General features: G+C 34.2%; 3 protein-coding genes across 6 annotated transcripts; 2 read left to right on the top strand and 1 right to left on the bottom strand.

Moving 5' to 3' along the window:
- The first annotated feature begins 4,351 nt into the window (after positions 1-4,351).
- On the top strand, positions 4,352-5,005 carry LOC119980769 (agamous-like MADS-box protein AGL62). Its single transcript, XM_038823564.1, has 2 exons — positions 4,352-4,669; positions 4,757-5,005. The coding sequence occupies exons 1-2, from the start codon at positions 4,352-4,354 to the stop codon at positions 5,003-5,005; spliced, it is 567 nt and encodes a 188-aa protein (XP_038679492.1).
- Positions 5,006-6,573: 1,568 nt separating this feature from the next.
- LOC119981464 (alcohol dehydrogenase-like 3) lies at positions 6,574-10,425 on the top strand. Of its 4 annotated transcripts, none has more exons than XM_038824587.1 (12): positions 6,574-6,659; positions 6,902-7,589; positions 7,859-8,007; positions 8,124-8,260; positions 8,352-8,401; positions 8,482-8,810; positions 8,911-8,993; positions 9,349-9,424; positions 9,516-9,577; positions 9,664-9,759; positions 9,848-10,009; positions 10,109-10,425. In XM_038824587.1, the coding sequence occupies exons 3-12, from the start codon at positions 7,974-7,976 to the stop codon at positions 10,217-10,219; spliced, it is 1,140 nt and encodes a 379-aa protein (XP_038680515.1). In that variant the 5' UTR covers positions 6,574-6,659; positions 6,902-7,589; positions 7,859-7,973; the 3' UTR covers positions 10,220-10,425. The 4 variants fall into 4 exon arrangements, with proteins under 4 accessions (XP_038680515.1, XP_038680517.1, XP_038680513.1 ...); XM_038824589.1 differs by having other exon boundaries at positions 6,574-6,675; positions 8,124-8,197; XM_038824585.1 differs by having other exon boundaries at positions 6,574-6,675.
- A 4,923-nt stretch (positions 10,426-15,348) lies between these two features.
- On the bottom strand, positions 15,349-17,329 carry LOC119981463 (NAC domain-containing protein 12-like). Its single transcript, XM_038824584.1, has 3 exons — positions 17,034-17,329; positions 16,684-16,955; positions 15,349-16,411 (listed from the first exon to the last, which is right to left on the bottom strand). Exons 1-3 carry the CDS (start codon positions 17,215-17,217, stop codon positions 15,725-15,727), a joined length of 1,143 nt encoding a protein of 380 aa, XP_038680512.1. The 5' UTR covers positions 17,218-17,329; the 3' UTR covers positions 15,349-15,724.
- Positions 17,330-25,016: the final 7,687 nt, after the last annotated feature.

Here is a 25,016-nt window from a genome sequence, read left to right as displayed (position 1 = left end):
CAGAACAGTGTTGTCATCCCGATGTTTTTCATTGTTTGTTTTTTTGTTGTTCTTGAGTCCTAACATCTACTTTCTTTGGTTTCAGTGTGTAACGTCTTAGGATGTTATCGTGACGTTAGATCTAACTTTATTTTCATGGAATGAATGATTGGGACTTAATACATTTTTGATAAGTACCCTTTTTGTGCTTGAGAAACAACACATCATTGTCCACATGAATTTTCAACTTCTAAATTGATGATGTTGATGAAGCTGATTAATTTGTAGAATATTTTTGAGGACTCATTATTTGTTAGGCATGGATAACAGATTCCAACAGAAACTAGTGGGCGGTGCATGATTGCTTCTTTTGGCTAAAGCATATAGGGCCATTACCATAATCCAGGAAGATTCACATTCTCCTTTTCCCAGCTTTCTATCCAAAAAAAAAAAATCTAATTCCATTATTGCTTGTCTTGTATCATCCATGTGCTTTAGAGTAGTTGGATCTATTGGGTAAAAAAGCCTGTTTGGCAACAGAATCAATCATCACTATCAAAAAGCTAAGACGCATAGAGTTTAACCATGAATTACCTTGTATAAATTTTGAAGGCCAAGACAAGAAGCTAAACAGCTCTTCCACATGATAATTACCAATACTCTTTGCTGCATTGATTTCAAATACAATAATGCAAAAATCTAACACGTACAGTCCACACTTATTGAGTTTGACATAACTTGACTCACAAGTGTAGGGAGTGTAAGAAACCAAAGCCCCACATCAAAAGATTGTGGACAAACAATCTAGCTTATAAGCACATGCCCCTCACCTTTTCACAAAGAGACACTTTTTCTAATAAAAGGATAAATCCAGGTGGATCCGATGTATTTAGGGAAACAGAATAACCCAAATCAGACAATACCTTTAGTGGATTGGGTTGGGCCAAATTATAAGATTAGGATAATGGATTAGTTGAAATACATAAATTTACTTCTCCTTATGTCTTATGAGTCATGCTGGAGCTTCAAACCAATTCACTCAAGCTCTGACGATATGAATATAGCCATTGAGTTTGCGCTATTAAATCTTAGAGGAGTCGAATCAACAGTTCTGAAGATAACGAAGAACAGGACTGTTATATCCTAGATGAGTCGAGCCAACAGAATTTTGATACACCGATTCTGAAAATAACGAAGAAGTGTAGAGGGCTCGAATCTCTTTGAATAGAGCGAGATACATGTTCCTCAGTCTACTATTGTCAAATTTCAATTTGTATGTTTTCATTATTATTATAATCCTACAGTTATATAGATTGAGAGGCAACAAAATCACCTTGAGTATGGCTGGAGTAATGGATGGCCCACCAGTGTTTTAGATTGGCTCAACTTTGCTATCGGAGACCTGCCTATTCCAACTCAAACACGGTTTCAAGGGTCAGCATTTTAGATTCCCAAATCTACAATCATTAGACTAATCAACTTAATTTATCATGAGCCACCTACAGTTGGCTCTAAAAAACAAAGACGGGTTGATGGTAGAAAATACTTGGTCATCGGTGGGGTGCCTATCAAAAAAACTCCAATGATCAAGTAAGTAAGCAAACTCAGGCAAGACAAATAAGCAAGTAAGATGCATAAAAATTATTATATATTTCTCAATAGAACATATAATTTATCTGCAGAAAATATAATTTATGTGTAATGTATATAATTTATCCGCAGTGCATATAATTTATCTTCAGTGTAGATAAATTTATATTCAGTGCATATAAATTTATCTATAGAGCATATAATTTATCTTAAGTGTAAATTTAGTGTAGATAAATTCCAATACATATTAATCATAACAAACCACAACAGACAATGTGTTGTCACCAAAAATGGCCCAAGGTGATAATGAGTTGCAGGTGTGCTAAGGCTTTGAGTTTCCTACACTAATTTGAATGAAATGCACCGAATGTAAATAAAACTTCTATCTAGACGATTGAACGAACTATCTTAGGATCTCAATAGTTCTAGGTTCCCCAACTCCATTGTAGTGCGCTTTGTTGAGATTGGAATGAAGAAAAATAGATAGACACCAAGAATAATTTACACAACGATAGTTGGCATTGGAACTTGACAAGGAATAAATACAAAGGAATTTGGAATGAACAACATGATATTTGCTCGAAATTGACAAGGATTTGAAAAGTAATTAGAATGCTAGAATGCTCGGAAGCTTGAAAGTGCCTTTGGGCTTGAGTTTTTTGTCTGTCTAACTGTTTGTCTGTTCTTGTTGTTGATCTATCAGCTTTTATACTTCCTCTCCTTTGCACGAAAATCTCCATGAAACCATGATCTTACTGTAGTTAACCTTGATTTGCTCCATGTTCTGTCAGTTGAAAGTTAATACCACCTTCTCACAACAACTTCCCTCACTTCTCTCATGTGCTGCCACCTGGACCACCTCCCTCTAACTGTCACAACTTCTTCCACTTTACACGGGCCACTTTCAATACAACTCTACCTGGGCCATTATTCTCAACAATTGGGCTTCTATTGTTCAATAATATGGGCAGTAAGTGAATGGACCCTAATAGGCCGTGTGGCTCGTATATGCTGCTCCTTGGCGCATGTGGTTAGGTTGCTCCATGAGCTTTGTACATGGACTAAGCCCATTAGGCCCAACATATATTTGGTGCCAACACAATGTTTATAAATTAATGTAGATAACTTTGTGTCTATACGATTCACAATCCGATGTGCACACTTCATGCCTTAATTTGACATCAAATGTTTGAATCTTCCAAAATGTATTAGACAAAATTCTTTGGGTCTTAGAGTCCTATTTCGAATGATCTCAATCAGAGCTCAAACGAGTGAGTTATGATGTCCAAACAAACTGACAATAGACCTATAAAAGGTTTGAATATCTAAATATTTATTAGACATAATTATGTATGTCTTAGAGTCTTCTTTCGAACACCTCAAAAATCGTCTAAATTGGGTCTCAAACGAGTGAGTTATGGTTATCCGAACACAACTCCGATGTGTAAACTTTGAGTTTCGATTTGACCTTTAAAGTATTCAAATCTTCAAAGATGTACTAGACACAATTATATGGGTCTTCAATTTTCTTTCAAATGCCATAACAATTGTCTCAATCGTACTCAAACGAGTGAGTTATGACTGTCCAATCACACCGATGTCAGAAAAGATATTTAATTGTTAAAATTTGGAAGTAAAACAACTGTTGAGGGTGGTATGATCAATAAAAAAATATATTTTAAATCACTTGTCCTTAATGAAATAAATCTTATCTACTTATGAATCTTATGGGTTGAAAAAAAATTGAATGAACCTATTGCTAATTAACCCTTAATAAATTATATGTGATCGATAATTTCTAATCAATTTCATTCAGACGAGTGTTATCATTACGCCAAGAAGACTAACTTATCAAATAAATTCAATGTGATCGATAATTTCCAATCAATTTCATTCAAACGAGTGTTACCATTACACCGAGAAGACAAACTTATTAATAAATTAGGTGGTCGATAATTTCCAATCAATTTCATTGAAATGAGTGTTACAATCACTCCGACAATGTTAATACATTAATAAAATAGGTGTGATTGATAATTTCCAATCAATTTCATTCAAACGAGTGTTACCATTATGTTGACAAGAATAACTTATTAATAAACTAGTTGTGATCGATAATTTTCAAAAAATTTCATTATTTATCATGTTGGCTCATCTGGAAGGGGAGAAGACTATTTAAAAAAGATTAAATCCTAACCATGATCCTTGGATAGTTATTTTTAGAATGTGATAGAATTCGAACCTTCAACTTGTTTAACATTCTAACGAGTGTTACCATTATGCCGACAAGATTAGTTTATTAACAAATTAGGTGTGATCGATAATTTCCAATCAATTTCATTCAAACAAGTTACGAGTGTTACCATTACACCGACAAAACTAACTTATTAATAAATTAGGTGTGGTCGATAACTTCCAATCAATTTCATTCAAATGAGTTACGAGTGTTACCATTACGCCGACAAGAATAACTTATTAATAAATTAGGTGTAATCGATAATTTTCAAAAGATTTCATCATCTATCATGTTGGCAATGACGTCGTAGCTACATCCGATCTTTAAATATTCATTATTTTCCTACTATATAATATATATTATGTAACATCTAATTGAAGTATCTATATGTAGTAATAAATTAAATTATTTAGAGAAACCAACGACCAATATAGTTTTGTCTCATTTAGACTTCCCTATAAATTTCTTCACCATTTCATGACATGAACGCATCACATATTATATTTTTTAGTTATTCTACAAACCTTTTCGTTGTGCGAAGTAGCTATGGTGAGACACACTACGGGTCGCCGAAAGCAAGAAATGAAGAAGATGACCAACGAGAAGAATCTCCAAGTGACATTTTCCAAGCGTAAAAATAACATTTTCAAAAAGGCTAGTGAACTTTCCATCCTCTGCGATGTGGAAATCGTTATCATAGTGTTCTCTCCAGCGAACAAGGCATTCGCATTCGGCAACCCTTCAGTCGAGTCTGTACTCAATCGTTACCTCAGTGAAAACCCGCCCCCTATGTCGGGAACTTTGCAGCTTGCTGAGGCATATCGTAGGTCGAATGTTCGCAACCTTAATTCAGAACTCACTCAGGTATATATTAGTTAATTATAATGTGCGTTCATTTTTGAAGGATAAGGATTTTGGATCTAATTAGATTATTGTGTAAGCAAAATTCAGGTGGTTAACGAATTAGAAGCGGAGAAAAAGCGCGCAGAGGATTTGAGGAAGATGAGATTGGCTAGCCAGGCAGAGTGCTGGTGGGAGAAGCCAATTGAGGAGCAAAGTGTGGAAGAGCTTCAGCGGTTTAAGCGCGCGCTGGAAAACTTGCGGGAGAATATTGCACAAGAAGCTCAGGCTTTGGAGTTCCAAAGTTCTCCACAATTTGGGACTAAAAATGATGAATTTGATGCTGGATTTGGGATTTGATTTGTAAGCTAAGGATTATGTTAAATTTTCAATAAGAGTAGTTTATTCAGAGATCAAATAATAAGCATCAAAATCCCTTTGCAGCATTTTTAGTCCATGAAATTTGATCACCTCACTACATATTTTTAGTGACGCGTTATAACACATTTTTTTTTATCACAACACCACAATAGTACATCAACACAAATACACAACACACTGTCAAACAGACCCACAGTTACATGAGCCTGTAGTTTTTTGATGACCGCAGAGATGGTCTTATTTTCTATACGGTTTTCTTAATTGTTACTTTGCGTGTGTTTGACAGAGTGGTAGTGTTGATTTTCAACGCTAGTTGTTAAGTTGTGAGAAAAAAAAACTGAGTTTAAAGCTGTGAGGTGTTTGGTGAAACTTTTACTGTTATTAGCGGTTAAGTTGTGTAAAAAATTTATTGTATTATAATTATTATGAATGAATAAACATAATAATTTATAAGTATAATTATAATTATTAATTTAAAAGTATATTTTATTTGTATTTTTTTAATTTTAATTATTTTATTTCAATATTAATATTAATAATTATAATTATAAATGAATAAATATAATTAATTTATAATTTTTATTAAAATATAATTATAATTAATTTATAATTACACCGTTAAACACAATTTTTATTAAAAAGTTATTAGGTATAATGCTAAAACTTTAATTTTTAGATGGGTCCCAAACTTAAAAATAACAATACTTTATATTAAAGGTATGAGACCCACAAAAAAAGTTAAAAAAGAGAGCCGTAGCTTTTGGGCATGGGATCCATGTCTAAAAGCTGTACAACAAACTCCATTTCTGATCTTGTTGCTTTTGGGGCATTATTGCCTAATTTAATGAAGTGTTTGGTGGGACGTGCTGGGAAAGCGAGCCCACCCAAACCAACGTCCCACCAAACCTGCGTTGCGGTTTGCTTGACCGCATGCTATTCTATTCCTGCATTACATGTGCCCGCGGTTTTTGATGACCGCAGGAATTGTCTTATTTTTGTCTGACGGTTCTCTACTTTTCTTAACCGCAGAAATAAGACGACGTCGTTTTAATTCGAGCAGCACAAAATTGGCGCAAAAGTTCCTTGTTCTCGTTCAACGTGGCTCTCTCCCTCAATCAGAAACCCTAGCCGCCGTTACCAGATCCCTCGTGGTCGTTTGACAATGCTCTCCGCTCATCTGGCGACTGCTGCTGCTTCTCTTGTCGGCTCCGAAGAACCTTATTCTGTCGTCGTCCACCCATTATTCGTCTCATCTCAGACCATGGTCCAACATCCCCTAACCTCAAGGGCGCCTTAACATTCTCTGTTTCTTTTTCTTTTTGGTTTTTTTTGATGGGTTAGTCTTTTTAAGCAGTATAGGGAGCCAACTCTTCAGAGATGATGATAATTGCGATGGCTCTGATTTTGGGTGTCTTATTTTAAGGATTCATTCTGATAACAATCTGGTACGCTTGACTCTATCTTGCAATTCTGTTTGGCCAGAACAGTTGTAGCAAACACATTGAGTGTATATGCAGTATTTTTTATTAGTGAAAGTGACTTTCTTGCTGATCAGACCGAAGTTTGTTCAAATGATAGCAATAATAAGATGCTTGGTGTGATGAATTTATTTGGAGCTCCCTAAATTACTTGTGTGCGTTCATTTCACTGTGAGTTTTTTTTTCGGCTTTCGATATGTATGGATTATGTTTGTTTGGTTATTTCTATCATCTGATTAGTAATAGACAACCAATTTTAGGGCGATCAAGTGTTTTTGAAACATACAACTTATGTATGTTAGTTTAAGATTTAGCTAGGGAGAAAGGGGCTTTAGTTAATGATAGGCCTAAGAATTTAAAAGCAAAAAAATTCTAATACACATGATATCCAATGCAGGATATTCAAGGAAAACTTCCGGTTACTCGTACCCTATTCCCATGGCACACTACTTTACAATTCAGTCTGACAAGAGATATCCAAAAGGAACTTGGAATTGGCAAGTAAATAGAGAATGACGAATGATCGAGCTGTTATTTCTTGAAACACAAAATTGGACTAGCGAGATTCCACCTGTTGTTTCTTTTCCATCTGTTTGTTGAGTGTATAAGTTCTCCCGTTTTTGTTCCGTTCTTGTAGATTCCAACAATGTATTCTCAAAATATTTAATTTTAATTATGAGAGTTGAATATGTTTTTGGTAGTTCTTAACTTCTTATTTCTTAACAATATATTGTTGTAATGTTTAATTTCAATATATAGTTTGTTTGGTATTGATTAATTTTTTTAGATAATCATATCTATAAAAATAATAATTGGATAAATATAGAAAAAGAATAAATAAAAATAAAAAATCCAATAATGTGGCTAGTAATGTCTATTTTACGGTTCAGGGTAACTTTTAACTGTGTTTTCAAAATATTTTTACTAGCGGTTATATAAACCACGGGTGAACTTTTAGCCGCTGTTTTGAAACTGCGGGTAAAGGTTTCATTGCAACCGTGGTCAAAATATTTTTACCAGCGGTCACATAAATCGCGGGTAAAAACTTTCCGACGCTTTCATAACCAGCGGATATCCAACCACGGGTAAAGTTTTCAATTTTCACTCGCGGTTTTTTTTATTTATTTATGTATACCGCTGTTAAAACCGCAGGTATGTCATTGTAAGCGGATGAATACTCCTTATAAAAAGAGAGGAAGTTATAAAAGTATAAAACTAATTAATATGACAATTCAAATGCTTCATCAGCTGTTCAGCCAAAAATTGTCTGCTAATCTTGTTACCTCAGAGCAAGTTTAGATCAATGACCGTTTGATTAACTGTAGAGTTGACAACTTGTCTTTCTGCATGCCAGCACTTGTATGCTGATATACATAGCTCTCTCTATTTAACTTAAGTCCCACCTATGGAATTTTGGACAAACTAGCCAATCAAGTTCAAAGCATTAATCAAGAACAAAATACAAAGATATGGAGACGACAGGGAAGGTCATCACCTGCAAAGGTAAAGAGAATTTGAAGTTTAATTTTCTTCTTCTTTCGTGATCAAAGTCTGTGTCTTTGTAGTCTCTATTGAGCCTTTTTTGTGATTTTTTGTTCCAATGTGGGGGAATATCTTAGCTGCTGTTGTCTGGGGTCCTGGAGAGCCTTTTGTCATTGAACAAATTCTGGTTGATCCTCCTCAAAAGATGGAGGTTCGTATCAAGATTCTCTTCACTTCAATTTGTCACACTGATCTTGGTTTTTGGAAAGGCGAGGTAAATCAAATCATCCGAACCAATTCTAAATTGTTGCAAATATTGTACTCAAATTCCTAACACAACATTCTTGTTATTGTCAAATCAAAAGAATGAAGCTCACCGTGCATTTCCACGGATTCTAGGCCATGAAGCTGCAGGGTAAGACATCTTTAATCACCAAATTGATTGAAAATTCGTCGAACATTTGCGTAACAGTTGATTTAATTTCTTGGATGTAGAATTGTTGAGAGTGTTGGAGAAGGAGTGAAGGACATGAAGGAAGGGGACAATGTTGTACCAATCTTCAATGGAGAGTGTGGGGAATGCAAGTTTTGCAAGAATGACAAAACTAATATGTGCAAGAGTTTTGGTGTAAACCCAATGAAGTCGACTATGTTTAATGATGGAAAATGTAGGTTCTCTACAAAAGAAGGGAAACCCATCTTCCATTTCCTCAACACATCCACTTTTAGCGAGTATACGGTGCTCGATTCTGCTTGTGTCGTTAAGATTGATCCTCAAGCTCCCCTGCACAAGATGAGCTTGTTAAGTTGTTGCCTTACATCTGGTAAGATAATAGTCAAATAATCTTTTGCATCAGATATGGTGTTAGACCTTGTCTTTAGATGCTTAATTTGATTGTCATGAAATTTATGAACTGGAAACAGGTGTTGGAGCTGCCTGGAATACTGCTGATGTACAAGCCGGATCGAGCGTGGCAATCTTTGGCTTGGGATCTGTGGGGCTTGCGGTAAGTACTTCTCTTTCTTTTCATTTAGGCAAAGATAGGTAAATCACACGTTTGATACTGCAAACTCAAATTGCATGAATCACAAGGCTTTCAGCAGATGTGTGACACTTTTTTTTTTTCCTTTTTCTTTTACTTGTTCTCTGACTTTGAAGTCAATAAGAGATCACATCCTCAACTGCAAAGGCAAGTAGAGGGGAAACCTACACATTATTAGCAAGTCACCAAACCTAGAAACTTTTAAGACTCACTATTATCAGCACAGAAGTTATTAATGACAGTCTTTACAAAATTATTGCAGCAATCATAAAAACATGTGTTGGATAATCTGTAAGGAAGAGTGTCATATTTGTTGCAGGTTGCGCAAGGAGCACGAGCAAGAGGAGCATCAAAGATTATAGGGGTTGATCCCAACCCTGAGAAGTTCATCAAAGGTATTTGCACACCAGTAATCATATTTTGTATTCAGAATTATATAACATAACATTGAGTTGCAGTACTTAGAATCTATTTTCCTCTATACAGCTCAAATGCTTGGAGTAACGGATTATCTGAACCCAAAGAATCTCTCAAAGCCAGAACATGAGGTTAATTAGTGCATCTCAAATAAGTTAACATTAAAGGCATCAAATTATATTTAATGTTGTATAAATTGTTAGACTATGGGTTTCAGGTAATCAGGGAAATGACAGGAGGTGGAGTAGACTACAGCTTTGAGTGTGTGGGGAACTTGGATGTTCTCAGGGAGGCTTTCTTGTCTACTCATGAAGTAAATTGAACTCAAGAACATTTGTTCTTCTTGCTTTACCCGTTGCTTTCAAGGTTTTTAAATAATTCAGTGTGTTTTGCATTATCAGGGCTGCGGATACACAGTCATATTAGGAATCTATCATTCTCCAAGAACGCTGCCTCTACACCCAATGGAGTTATTGCACGGCCGGTCAATCGTAGGTTCAATCTTTGGAGGCTTCAAAGGGAAGACACAACTGCCTTGTCTTGCCAAGAAATGCATGGCTGGGGTTAGTACCTAAATCTAGACAGCCTCTCTTTGTCTAGTCTCTGAATATGACATAAAGAAACAGACTGTTCTCATATGATGTATCTGGGTTCGATTTCAGGTGCTGAATCTTGATGAGTTCATTACACACGACCTCCCATTTGAGAAGATAAATGAAGCAGTGCAGCTGCTCATTGATGGGAAATCCTTAAGATGCCTTCTCCACCTTTAAGCACTCTGGCATGCAGGCAGGAACACTTCTAGAAGTGTATTGAGGATTATGATGGATTGGCATATGATTTGATATTCTTACTCATATTTGTCACACTTTTGGTGTATTTTAGCTTGATTCCTTAACTAGGTTGAATGTTAGTTGACAATGAGACATGCATGAAATATTATTTTTTGAGAAGACTAATTACATGAATAATTGACTGACTTTGAAGATGGATTGAGTGCGGTCCTGTGATAATCAATCTCTAAATCAGTTTGAAATTCTATGTAAGATGTGACTAGATGTGATTAGATGCTGCTCATATGAAGAACAACAAATCTATGACAAAATTAGATCATGTAAGGAACAATACTAAGGGTCCGTTTGGTAAAACGGAAAGATTGATTTTCAATACTAGCGGAAAAATTGTGAAAAAAAAAACTAAGTTTAAAGTTATGAAATATACTGCGAGATGTTTGACGAACTAAAATTTGACGCTAGCGAAAAATTTATTGAATTAAAGTATTATAATATTAATAATCATGATTTTATATTAAAATTTGTTATTAAATTTAATCTAATAAATATATTTTTTTATTAAAATTAATTTTAGGTATAAATTATTAAATATTTTTATATCAAAATTAAAGTATTTTATATCAAAATTAAAATGATTATTTTAAATATTAGTAATCATATAAATTATTTTTTCATTAAAAAACGTTAAGTAAAATAATAATATACATTATATAAATAAAAATATTAAGTAAATGATTGCTTAGTAGAATAATAAAATAAATAATAAAAAATGTTAAAACAAACTTGTGGAACAAAGTCAAAACGTGGGTCTCATCATATTGTACACTTTATCAACTTTAAGTGGGACCCACGTGAATTTTTTGAAAAAGAACAAATGAAATGGGAAACGTCATCCAGAAGCTCTTATCCAGAATTATTGGAATGTCAACAGATCCGTTGTCATGAGCACCTTGTTTGGCACAGAGGAAGCCGGAAGCGGCTCTGCTATGCCAAACAAGCACTAAGTCAAATGCTTGTAAACTCTATCCCAATTAAATCCTATCTTCTTCTTTCTTCAAATGAGATGGAGATTCGAACCTTGGTCACCAGAGTGATGCACACCATTCTTATCGCTCTAACTAGTGACGGGTATAGTCGGATCCTATATTTGAAGCATGTTTAAATGTCTCAAATTAACTTTTTATTACTGACATTCTGCGAGGATTATTGGTCAATTCTGCTAGATCGGCAGTTAAAGGTAGGGTACCCTATTTTACTATGTGATTCTGTGGTGGAGGAGTCTTATGTGTTTGGTGTTTCGAGTTTGTGGAATGATTTACTGTCCAATCTGAGCTATGATTGTTTGGTAGGGGATGTGATTTAATTCTCCAAAAAACAAAACCCATTACAATTACATTGCTCTCTTTGAGAGTTGGCCCTCTTACCATCTGCAGAGCTAGAGGTGTAATGTGGGCCGGACCGACCTACATGGTGGCCCGCTGCCTTGGTGACAAGAGCCTGAGTCCGTGAATGAATGGCCATACAATGGACTTTGAAGGCATAATAATAATAGAGAGAGAGTATAAAGTTATAATCGATTGTAGAGTTTGTTGTAAAAAATAATGTAATTGAGTGTATTGTTTATACATATCATATGGACCCAGCCCGTGAAGGATAAATGGGCCGGGCCGTTCCGGGTTAACGGATCTCCGGCGGTTTGACACCTCTATGCAAATTGCAAAGCAACCCCATAACTCATGGAAAAGTATAAAGTTGAGTGATTGAAAGAAAAAAATTTGTCCTTTTTGACCTTTGATCACATCAAAACATTCAGGATATAAGAAAAGAAGAAGAGATTCCAACCGGTGATATTTTGTATCATTTTTCATGTGATAGTTTAATTGTACCAGACTGATCATATTTGTTATGGAAAGAGACAAATAATTGACAAAAGATGATCGGTCATGTAATGGAAAATTCTTCCACTAAAATCATATATGATTAGCCAATACCAACTTTTTTAGCGTAATTTTTAAGCGATGTAAACTAATTAATTGTTTCGGTGTGTGTATATATATATATATATATATATATATATATATATATATATATAATGTTTGTCGGAAAGAATGCTTACTTTTATTTTATTTATTTGTTGGACTATTTTGAGAATTTTATTTTTTCCCCCCTGATGCTCTACCAACCATTGATGGGACTTGTTGGGCTAAAATTGTTATCAGTCCAATCCAATTTCTCAGGAAAAAAAAAGAAGAAGATTCTATATACGTGCTCTCCAGCACATATTTAATAATTGTTCAATTTTAATTTATCATTGCCTGATGATTTCATTAGGTTGATAGCTTTCTTCTATTATTCTTGATGGCTGTGCTATTTTGATTGTCCCCGATATGGAATTTTAGAGTTTGCTTGGTTAAATTTATATGCTTAGCAAGGGTGTTCGATAGCTAAGAGGCAATTTTTCACTACAGAAAGTGCAACGTTTTTTTTGTTTAATATGATTTCAAAGTCTTGCGCAAATACTTGGTTCATGTGTTTCAATGACATTCAAAATTGTATTTGGTTTCGCTGATGTATCAGGCGATAGGATTGTTGTCAGATGATATCCTAGATGATCTACTGATCTTAGGCGGATCTGCAGAATGGTGAATCTTATCACGATTCTTTTTCTAAATGGAGTCAGTCTCCTTAATTTAAGACATTTTATTTCCTTTTGTTGTTTGGTCACCATGAAATACTGAGGATCGATCTATGCTCGGTATTACACCGAGGGAGCCTCTCGGTCATGCCGAGATGCTCTCTATTCGAATATCATGCCTTATATTGACTCTTCAGATGTTTTCTCATCAATTGATGTCCACGGTTTTACTTTTATAGCCCCCTATAGTTTTCGTTACATAGATCTCTCTCTTTTTCTTAGGAATTTTTTGGGTAATCCGCTCCGATGTTGCAAATAGTCTCGATAACCGAGGATGCTTCTTTAATTTGGTGGGAGCCTAATTTTACGTGTCACTTGTCAAGATCTCCGTAGAGGCTATTGTTTTGGTACTCTCAATTTCATTTGTTAGGCCATTCATTACAAGTTCGAACTACGAGTGATAGAAAGTGTTAGATAGTTAAAAGTTGAAAAATTCACCTTTTAGAAGGAATCACTTATTACACTCATGATTATATTGATTGTAACATCTGTTGACATACTTATGTCGTTCAATCTATTGTCTTTATATTTATGAATTGGTTCTAGTGTATACAATTTATCACAATCATAAACATATCTCAATAGCTCATTAAACATAAATTGTCATTGTACGTATAGGAGGACTTCAATTTATGCATGGTAGAGATTGAGCATGCATATAGAATCATGTGCATGTCTAGCTATATAGATCAACTTGTCATCATCTTATACGTCAATAGGATGTAACGTCTAGCTAATTAATCACTCAAAGCATCTTAGACAAAGAATGTCTCTTTCAAATTAGGGAAACTTGCCTGTTATCTTCACATTAGGGAAACATGGCTACGGCTTCATGTTTCTCGTATTTAAGTAACATTTTTTCGTGTCTACGTTTAGAATCTCACAAAAATTATTAAAAAGGAGAGAAATTATCAAGAACAATCAAACTACAAATATGTATATTTTTTAAATTTTTTAAAAAATTGAACTTAAAAATTAGGACCTCATTTTGGGAATTATAGGAGAATTCCCCCATAGCATATATATATATATATAGAAGAATTTTCACATGCGCACCAATTATACTCACAAACTTTACACAATTGAAATTCAATGGCTGTAATAAAGAAGAACAAAAGTGGGAACCACACATTTACTGTGGATCCGTTGAATCTATTATTGAAAAACAAGTGCGTATAGTTGATGCACATATGAATACTCCTTATATGAGGGCTTCTCAGGTGCGGGATCCCGCACTTTATTTAAAGTACGGGATCCATCTAACACCATTTATGCGTGGACCCCATCACATGTGGGGACCACACTTACACATAATGAATGGTGTTAGATGGATCCCTCATTTTATTTAAAATGAGGGATCTCTCACATGAGAATTTTCACTCCTTATATATATGCTTAAAAGATGGTCACCTTTTTATATATCTTGATTGGTTCGTAATCAAGTTATGTATGATCACACCACACCTAAAAAGTTACATAACAGAACCCCTTTCTTCTTTTTTTGAATGGCATCTTTTCAATACTACCAAGCGAAGTGGGTACAATGATTTCAATGAGGAGTAAGACTATTTACACTCCATGAGTTACTAAGTACACCCCAATTTCTCTCTAAAAAGCCCACTCTCAAAACACTCTAGATACCCATTTCATCAAACACCATCAGAACGCAAATTTTTAGCTCTGAATTCATGTTTCGATCAAAACCCATTTTCCGATAACAATCAAAACAGTAATTTCAGCGGAAAATTTTTGGACTTGATTAACAGCCATATGCTCCATCATTGAAGTGAGATCGACAACAAAAATAGGAGAATTTGGTGTTTCTTACGATGGGAGCTGAGAAGAAATGGCTATTCACTCTCTTCTCCGCGACATTCGTCTCTCTTCTCCTTCTATCACTCTGTTCCATATCCACTTTTTTGTTTTCTTTGTTTTAGGAGTTGTTGATTGTTGTGTGTTTTAAGGTAGGATCATCTGAGCTTTGATTTCTGCAGAAGTTTTAGTTCAAGAATTTTTATGATTTCTTTCTTTTATTTTAGGTAATAAGATTTGATTACTGAGATGATCTTACTTTTGTTGGTGTTGCTGCTCCTGTCGAGTTCATGTGGCAAGAAGAAGAAACCCTAGGTACAGGAGGAAAAAGAGTGGTGCAGAGGGTATTTTTTTGACAAAAATTGAAAATGGGATGTAATATTAAATGTTATGTTTTTAACTGGGATATAATAAAATTGGGGTGCACATATGAAGATTCCTTTTTTATATATATATATATATATATATATATATATATATATATATATATATGCTTAAAAGATGGTCACCTTTTTATATATCTTTATTGGTTCGTAATCAAGTTATGTATGAACACACCACACCTAAAAAGTTACATAACAGAACCCCTTTTCTTCTTTTTTTGAATGACATCTTTCCAATACTACCAAGCCAAGTGGGTATAATGATTTCAGTGAGTGTTTTGTGACAACACTGCACCTTCAAGTCAGCGATCGCTGTTCCCCTACCATTATTAACTACTTTATTTTTGTCTAGCCAGCTTTTTCTCCATTACATAGTTGCTCATGATCAGCATATATATAATTGCTCGTAGAAAGAGAGAGCCATCTTATCTCCATTACATATATATCACCCTCATTATATCATTATTCACCAGCTACGTACACATATATATTATATATAGCAAATATATATGTATAGATACCAGGATTCTCTTTGTCTGTCTTTGGAATCTAAGGAAGTCTGTCCTTTCCCTTCCATCTTCTTCCTGTTATATGTTATACTGACAAGTGGCATAATGGGTCTGATGATGATGAAGGAGATATGGATGATGATAATGACTTAGTGAAGCTCCATAGATCATTCTCGTTGTTGTTGTTGTAGAGTACTGACCTGTCTGAATGTAAGTCATCTTCGTCCGGACAAAGAGTGAAACTCACATTTTCTACTTGTCCATTAAGTTGTGAAGCCACTAAATGGTCTAGTGTGGCCCAGTCATGGAGAAGTCCTGTTTTGTTTGGTATTTCATTGAGGATTTCGTTGAACGGTTGGTAACAAGACTGGAAAACGCCCTCTTGGTCGGAGTTAATGGGGAGCACTGATGGGAAAGTAGTAGGATTTTCGAGACGTGGGAGATGAAGGAATCTTTCAGTGAACACCTGATGATCATGATGATCAGTACCATTGATGCCAAATCTGGTGTTTTGGTTGGTGTTGGAGATCATATTGGTCATGGCGTTGAGTGATTCTCTTTCGAGTTTGCTGTTTCTCCCCATGTAGAGAAGGATTTGATCAAGAACTCCATCATTATTGCCTGAACTTAGCATCATTTGTTGGGCCTTTGAATCCATGGAGTCGGATGAACCTTTTGGACTATTTAGGGTTTTCTGATAGTTCTTCTTCCTAAACACTCGGCAAACTACCCACCCCTCTTCAGTCATCGATTCTCCAATCGAATTTGTAGCCTGCATTCAATGACAAATATGATGTTCATATTATATCCAGAAGTGATAGGGATTCCAATAAAAAGCATCTCAATTATCCAACAGTAGATGTGTCACGCTCTGGTTCAATCATCAAGTTTTGTGGGCCTCTACACTTACATCCATCAAGGGACAAGATCCACTACTGGGATGACTGAGATGCTTTTTACTGGGATCCCTAATTTTTTTGTATTATATCAATGCAAGTACATATATATAATGACTATTTATTAACGAGGTTTTAGACGACTTACTGTGGTGGTTTCAGTGGTGCTTTCATCAAGCCTATATTCATGCATAATCCAATCGGATTTGTGACCATGTGGAGCTCTTCCTGTGTAGAAAACCAGAGTCTTCCTCAATCCAATCCTTCTAATCCCACTGTAGATGATCTTATCCCGGCCGGTCGCCTTCCAGAACCCAGCCGCCGTTGCACGATTAGTCCTAGTCCCCGTCGGATACTTCTTGTCCTTGTGACTAAAGAAGTACCAATCATTCTGTGGAGTTGATCCTAACTTGCATTTCTCTACAATAATAACACAAATCTCACTACCCACATAGAAGATTTATACACATATATAAAAGATTAATGTTGAAGACATACCTTGAATGTCCCAAGGCTCGAGCTTATTAAGATCAACCTCACGAATAACATCAACATCTATCTTCTCATAGTTCACCTTCTTTCTAAGATAGTAGTGAAGAAGCTCCTCTTCTGTTGGGTGAAACCTAAATCCAGTAGGAACTTGAGACTGGCCATTAATGGATAGATTCATAACTTCGGACATTAATATGACCACAACAATGATAAAACCATCAATGAGAAAGCTAAGAGAGAATGATCATTAAAGAAGAGATGGCACTACCATAAGTCTAAAGTACATATAACAAATTAAGAGAATCAAAGTGTGCGTAAAGGGTACTGCAGTCTTATGATGATTTATAGTGGTTAGTAGCAGCTGGTAGGGAAGATAAGAGGATCCGTCCAAAAACATGCATGAAAAAGTAATGGTTTGCATTTCTAATGGGTGCGGGTGTGTGTGTTGAGTTGTCTTTACTTAGTGTGGGGTCCAATAAATGGCCCTTCGAGAAGACTCAACCACCTAAAGCTCAAAGACTATAGAGAGAAAGAGGTAGGGTTTTGTCATTTGTTGGTCCCCCATGGTATAAGGTAGTATCCATGGTCACCACTTTAGTCAAAAAAAAAAAAAACACCAAAATATATACCATTAGATTCAAATCGTAAACTCTATAATTTTAAACAAATTGTGGAGCTTCCGGATCGTTAAAAGCAGATGTTCTCAAAAACATGAGTTGAATGTTAGTCAGTACTGTTATACATTTTTATATTTAAACACTGCAACATCCCAACTGCATCTATGAAAATGATACGACGTCGTACTTTGTTTAAAGGGTAATAATCTTGATACTTTGAAAGAGTTTATATATGTGTCTACAAATCATAAAAAAGTTAAAGGGGTTTTACCAAATGAAAGGGAAGAATTTTGGCCTTCTGACAAACGTGAGGAGCAATATATGTGTTTTCTTTTGCTTTAATACCAACAAGAGGAGGAACGCCCACATCTCAACTATGACTTCTCACCTTAATATCTATTTGAAAACCACCTCTAAAAACGAATCTCTCTCTCTCTCTCTCTATCTTTTTCATTTTTGAATTTTCACCTCAAATAATCACTCGTTTTACTTGTGCAACCACCTCAATGGGGTCTCAGGCTCCTAGGTTTCATGGCCCACCCAAAGACCATGGAAAAACATCTTTTTTATAAATCAAATAAACTAGTTGAGAGCAATATTAGTAAATTTAAATTTTCAAAATATTACTATATAAAGTAAATTTCTAATATATATATATATGTTATGGTAATAGAAATCATAATGAAGTTAGTATTATCATACATATGTGATGGTACCGTATTTGGACTACCAATCCGAGAAGTGCTAGATTCGCCCGTCATCAATATGTTTACATAGTCTAAATATAATTACAATACAAATCACAAAAAAAAAATTATTTTTTAGTTTGGTTTAAAATTTTTATTGACAAGTGTTACGTGACCCAAAATGATATGTGTCCATAATTTTAGTGTCCATAATCTAGGTGGCATGAGAAGAAGTATGGGAGACCATTTAAGTATTAAAACAAAAGTATAAAACAAAAAGTATGGACATCAAAAGTATGGACATGTAGTGCTTCCGTTACATAACGAGATGTATAATTTATTTATTTTTTTTTGAAAAACTAAGGTTGTGTTTGGTATCACTTCTAAAAATTTTGAAAACAAAAGTAAAAAACAAAAACATAAAACATAAAACATAAAATGAAAATATAAAATTGAAACTTATTTGGTTGAACATTTAAAACTGAAAACAAAAACTGAAAGCATAAAACTGAAAAAAAAAAAAAGAGTGTGTTTATGCTTTTATTTTCATAATAACGGAATATATCCACACCACCTATATTTTTTATAACTGTAGCATTTACTGTGTTTCACCATTGAAAATATCAGCAAAAAGAAAAAAAGATAAGAAATAAAACAATAACCCAAAGTATGTTTGATCATTGTCTTCATATCTCTATGCAATTTGAAATCTTAAAGAAAGTGCAATCTATAATAAGTGTAACTAGTTCTGTTTCCAAAACTTTTAAAAACCTTTTTTCTTGTTTTCAAAAATTTTAAAAACTTGTTTTTGGTTTTCATAAAAACCAAAATAGAAAATACAGACAAAAAATATTTTTTGTTTTTATTTTCTATTTTTTGAAAACTAAAACAAAAAATAAGAAACAAAAGTGATACCAAACAGACTCTAAACTAACTATAAGTATAGATATGAGGGCGAGCAACCGTATAAATTTAAACGTTTCAAGTTTTGAATATTGTGTATGGATAAAATAGTTACATCTCTATATACTATATTTATGTAGTTGATCAAGTTTCTTTACAATGAGGGAGAGGTATACACAGTATTTAGTAAATTCAATGTTAAAAATGTGAGTTTGGACGTGATACATGTGTAGCCTCACTTATTGACCAACTATATATATATATAGCTATCTAGGAAACTTTTTTTCCTTCTTTTCCCGACACTTATTTTTATCGATAATTTAATTTTTAGCGTTACGTACATAATATTATTGATCTTGTAATAAGATTTTGGGAAACAAAAATCAACAACATGAGTGTCTCTACGTACAATGCATTGTGACAGATCCTGATGTCAGCCTGAGGAGAAAAAAACATATACATGCATGCACATTAACTAACTAATAAAATGGTAATCACCTAGTGACCTAACCTAGAGAGGGTCCATATTATACGAAATCAAATCAATACACCTAACTAATAAGTGTAAGTTTTAAATTCATGAACGAAATCATATGTATTTGAATTTTGTCGAACGCATAAATAAAAAGGACACTAACCATTATAACAAGATCGATGTCGTATGTCGACAAGTGCGACATGTCGAATATAATATTTGCTAACATAATATATATATATATATATATATATGACAACTTTTAAGGTATCATCAATCATATACAAAGACCCAAAAGGAAAATATATAACAAACATATACGGATCGGCACCTGTTGCGCGGGTAGTTTCTGTGATATTATGTTTTAAAAAATCTAATCTTAAAAACTCTATTTAACAACATACACACACCCACATATATATATATATATATAATGTTCATCAATTTATTTTTGTACTAAATATAGAAAGACTTTAAGATATTACAAAGTGTTTTCTAAACTAAAGCTGTGAGAATACCTAGCAAGCAATTAATATGTTTTACATACAAAAGCGAGATAAATTTAAAAACTAAACGTATACATTTCACACAATGGGAGTTTTCTTCAATTAAAGTTGGGTTTCCTAAAGGAATAAGGATGCACGCAATAGAGACATTACTTGCCATACTTGTGACGTATACTACTTTAATCTTGACCATTCTAGTTTATGAAAAAAAAAATCTTGACCATTCTATTAATGAAAAATCGTATACAAAACAATGAAAAATAATTATAATTAATTAAGAAGGGTAGTAATAAGCAAAAAATCATTGGTTCAGATGTTAAGTTAGTTGTTTCAACCTCTTAGTACATGTGAGTTCTAACACCCACTTTGGTGTTATTTCCGCATAGGGTTTCAGTCCAGGACTTAACCGATCCATATGATTTGCGGGTTTTTGCATGTGACCCATAGATTTATCATTAGGGTGGAGTCTCGTGGATTGTGTTTTTGGTGGGTTCCCTCATCACCAAACAATAAATAATATTATGAACAACTACTAATACTGCCATATTAGAATGTGGTAAAGCGTAATGTTATTGATATTTCTATGCAAGTAAATATTCCACATTTAACTAACTCTAATCACACAATACAACAATAAGCACTTTATATGTGGACACCACTTGTGCATTACGCACACACATGTGTATATGTGTGTGTGTATATATATATATATATAATATACTTAGCCAAATTTGATGATGGGTTTTTGAGTATATGCATAGATATACAGTTTTAGCCGACATACTTTAGCCACTTGTCAACTTATAGTGGTTGGTTAATTATCATTTATGTAGTGTGTTAGATACTAAGATCTCTCTCTCTTTCTTTCTCACATAACGGTACCACTAGATAGTTCTCTATAGATATAGCTATAGCACTGCATATCATGTTTTCGTTATGAGGTATCTCTTTGTTGTCTAAACCCTAATCATGATCGTTATAAATTCCTCAAAAAAAAATATTTTTCTGTTATCCTAATCATGGTTTTTGGCCAACAATTGATGGAGCAACCACTTGCTTACTGACCTGCACTGGACATCAAACTTCCTTATCACCTTACATGTTTGTTGTGTGTGGTTGTCGTTGTAGTTTAATATATATATATATATAATTTTCTCCCCAATACATATCAACAATCTTGTTCGCTTTGGGATTGTCCGGTTCCCTTGGATACATCGGGCCCGCATGACTTTACCTTCTCAGGAGGTCACTCATCCCAATAATGCTCTTGCAAAAGCATACTTAATTGCGAAGTTACTACGGGATGTTTTCCTCTAGGAAAACGCATTGTTGATGGTTAAAATATGAAATTATCCATATACGTTAACACTCCCAGCACTTGTGGACTACGTTATACCAGACTCAACAAGTGGACTTTACGAATTAGGGTTACTTGTGGGTGATCTGTTCGTTGGACATCCGAAAGGTCCTACAAGTACCCGTCGCATGTGGGTGATCCGTCCATAAAGACATCCGAAAGGCCCAATAGGTGACACAAACGGGTGGAGCTTGCTCCAATACCATATTAGAGATCCAGTCCAATACACATCAACAATATTGTCCGGTCCCCATGGATACATTGGGCCCACACAACTTTTACCTTCTCAAGAGGTCACTCATCCCCATAGTGTTCTCACAGAAGCACGCTTAACTGCGAAGTTACTACGGGATTTTTCCTTCAGGAAAACATGTTGTTGATAATTAACAACTGAAATTATCGATATGTGTTAACATATATACATCTCAAAAACATATTATCTCTACATGACCCCATTTGTGTAGAGAAATTATGGTTATTGTGCTTGTGTGTGTATACATGTGAGGCTTTGTATTTAGTTAAATAGGAGAATCAATCAATTTCCTAGACCGCAAATTAATCAAGAGTTTCTAAATATAGAATGTTCTTGGGTTGTTTTGGATATCAACCACAAACTAGAAAACTTCATTATATCCTAAAAGCATTTTTTCGTACACTCGATACACTTGTGATATCCATCAAAGAGAGAGAAATTTCTCTAAAAGAAATCGATTATGCGCATTGAAGTTGTTCTAATTTTTCATGTTCTATTATCTCCATTTACTTATACCTTTTTCCAACAATTTTAAGTAAATCTTTATCCTTGATGGTATACTAATTTAAAAAAATGGGGTGATTGGTGGAAAGTACATATGAGGGAATCTTATGTCATGTCCTGCTGTAAAAGCACAACTCCTAGCAAGCTACGTAATCAAAACCTTAACAGTAATCTCATAGTTTTAGCCATTAATCTCTCATAAAATTTGCTAATAAGAATTGAATGAATGAGCCGAGTGAATTTTTAGATGAATTATGCATCTTTAAAAGTTACATGGACTTTTGAAGTATATTGTGTCAATTGCAACATGTGCTATTTAGCTTAAATTCTGGGTTTCCCCTTTTATCAATTCCAACTCTAGCTAAAGAATATATGTTTCAATTGAGAGATTTGGAGGGAATGGAAGAGAAGGAGAATGAGAATGAGAACGAGTTTCCTTCCAATTTCCTTGTTTGGATAGCTTACAAAAGAAATAAAAAGAGATATTTGAAGAGAATTGGGGGAAGATTTCATCAAATTATATATTGTCAAAATGCTTCCTTCCCAAAATGTGATCATTTGGAGGGGAAGGAAGGATGAATTAGTTTATCTATAAGTTCAAAATATATTCTACCCTTATAGATAAGACTTTAATGTACAAATAATGATAAGTTAGTAAATTAAGCTAATTTCATATTCTTTCTTTTCTTTTATGATGGTTATGCAAACAAGATAAATAACAAATTCTTTTCTTTCTTTTCTTACCTATCTAAACATGGGAGAGAGAAAAATATTTTACCTTCCATTCTTTCCCTTCCATTCTCTTGTCTTCCTCCTTAATCCCTCAATCCAAACACGTCTTCAGTGTTTCACATCGGATGAATGCAAATAATGTGTAGAGTAATAGAGCTGGGGGCTACAATTTTTTTTGGTTAGAATTGGCTATAATCCTCCCCTCCCCCTCAAAAAAAATCATGTTAAATCATAATTTTATTTTCGAAAATGGCATATTTGAATTTAAGAATTAGGATTTAGGATTTAGCGTTTGGGATTTAGGTGCCAACAACCACTCAATCGAAGTGGTTAAGACATATACTCGACTTGGTGATACCCAAGTTCAAATCTCTGACCCCGCTTACTTACCAAAAAAAAAGTTTAGGTTTTAGGGTTTATAATTTTTTTTTTTAAAATCTACTATATTAATCTAACATTATGAGTACCCAAAATACTTAAATAATATATGTTAAAACATATTAACATGGTTTTAGGGGAATTGTAGCCAATTATAGATAAAAGAATTGTGCCACCCATCCCAAGTGATTAATAAATTGATTCTCAAAATATTATTTGAGATTTTAGAATAGACAAATTTTATTTGTACACCACTAAAATACGAAGTCTACACCATTTACTCTAATATTATAAGTTTATACACAAAATTTAATGAATAGATCAAAATGTCCTTGACTCGTAAAATATTAGATAGGATGTTGTTAAGTTTACACACATTTTAACCAATACCCACAATTATCCCTTCCACTCCCCTATCGATTTCAAGATTACCAGGCAAAAACACCAACCGTTTCTACCCACCAGCATCGACATAACATTCCAGCCACGAACCGTTTCTATTTTGGCATTATTGCACTTGTCTGAATTCATCTGCTTGTATTGTAATGGCAGAATATGCTTACACAATGAGGGCCACCATGGCTGGGAATTTCTATAGCTTCGGTGTTCTTCTACTAGAATTGCTGACCGAAAAACCTGCAGTTACAAGGGAACTGAATTGGCAAAATGGGTATCGAGGGACTCGGTCTCGACGCAAAAAGATAAAGTTTCTTCAGAATATGACGTGTCTGTTATAACCCTCCTGAGTAAACCCTCTATGCTCCTATGTATTAATTGCATTGATGTATGGCTAAGCTGATTTTCATAAATCAAGTCCTGCTTCATTTATGCCCACAAAAGCTGATTTTCATAAATCAAGTCCTGCTTCATTTATGCCCACAAAAGAGGACGTTGACTAATACTTGAAGCCAAGTCATTACTTGCCGTTATTGTTTTTCATTATCAGACCTTTTTGTTGGGCAGTCACAAATTTCTCCAGTCATGAAGTGCCTTTCCCTGAGGGTTTCTGAATTAAGATGTGATTAATGATTTGATTAGAGGCAGTGATATATATATATAGCCCCCTCATTAGAATTTTTGCCACACATAATATCTATTTTCAGGATATTTAAGCTACATGATCAAAGCCTTATTGAAACATAAAGCAAGCAGATATTTATATGTGTGTGTGTGTCTCTATTATTGGATTTGATGGTTCATATATATTAATCATTGGTGAATAAAGGCTCATTCAAGATGGTGATTAATGAAAAAGATGATCCACCAAATGGTGATTTGAAGTAAAGGCTCATTCAAGATTATGATTAATGAAAAAGATGATGCACCAAATGGTGATAAAAAGTAAAATTTGATTCCGATTTGACAGAGAAAAAGTGTGATGACAGCTTAACGACAAGGAGTTTTCATATCATCTTTTCTTGTTTTGAAATTTTCTTAATTCCAACGTGCAATTCGTGGCCTGCTAGTGTTTTGTTTTTTAAATATAAATAAAATTTGATGCTATTGATTTGCTACAATAATCAAAGCATGACAAAGAAACTATACAACCCTTTTTCCTTACTCTTTTGCGCTCGTGGA

This window comes from Tripterygium wilfordii, chromosome 16 (genome assembly GCF_013401445.1).
Source record: "Tripterygium wilfordii isolate XIE 37 chromosome 16, ASM1340144v1, whole genome shotgun sequence".
In the NCBI taxonomy this organism is placed as follows: domain Eukaryota; kingdom Viridiplantae; phylum Streptophyta; class Magnoliopsida; order Celastrales; family Celastraceae; genus Tripterygium; species Tripterygium wilfordii.
Note: the sequence above shows the minus strand (reverse complement) of the source record. Positions and strands in the feature narration are given on the sequence as shown.

Excerpts from the sequence above, each read along its gene's own strand:
- LOC119980769 (XM_038823564.1), top strand. The coding sequence starts at position 4,352 with ATGGTGAGACACACTACGGGTCGCCGAAAGCAAGAAATGAAGAAGATG. Across the intron at positions 4,670-4,756 it reads TTAATTCAGAACTCACTCAG|GTGGTTAACGAATTAGAAGC; the intron begins GTATATATTAGT and ends AGCAAAATTCAG.
- LOC119981464 (XM_038824587.1), top strand. The coding sequence starts at position 7,974 with ATGGAGACGACAGGGAAGGTCATCACCTGCAAAG. Across the intron at positions 8,261-8,351 it reads TTGGTTTTTGGAAAGGCGAG|AATGAAGCTCACCGTGCATT; the intron begins GTAAATCAAATC and ends TCAAATCAAAAG. Across the intron at positions 9,425-9,515 it reads CCCTGAGAAGTTCATCAAAG|CTCAAATGCTTGGAGTAACG; the intron begins GTATTTGCACAC and ends TCCTCTATACAG.
- LOC119981463 (XM_038824584.1), bottom strand. The coding sequence starts at position 17,217 with ATGTCCGAAGTTATGAATCTATCCATTAATGGCCAGTCTCAAGTTCCT. Across the intron at positions 16,956-17,033 it reads CGAGCCTTGGGACATTCAAG|AGAAATGCAAGTTAGGATCA; the intron begins GTATGTCTTCAA and ends TTATTATTGTAG. Across the intron at positions 16,412-16,683 it reads GCACCACTGAAACCACCACA|GCTACAAATTCGATTGGAGA; the intron begins GTAAGTCGTCTA and ends CATTGAATGCAG.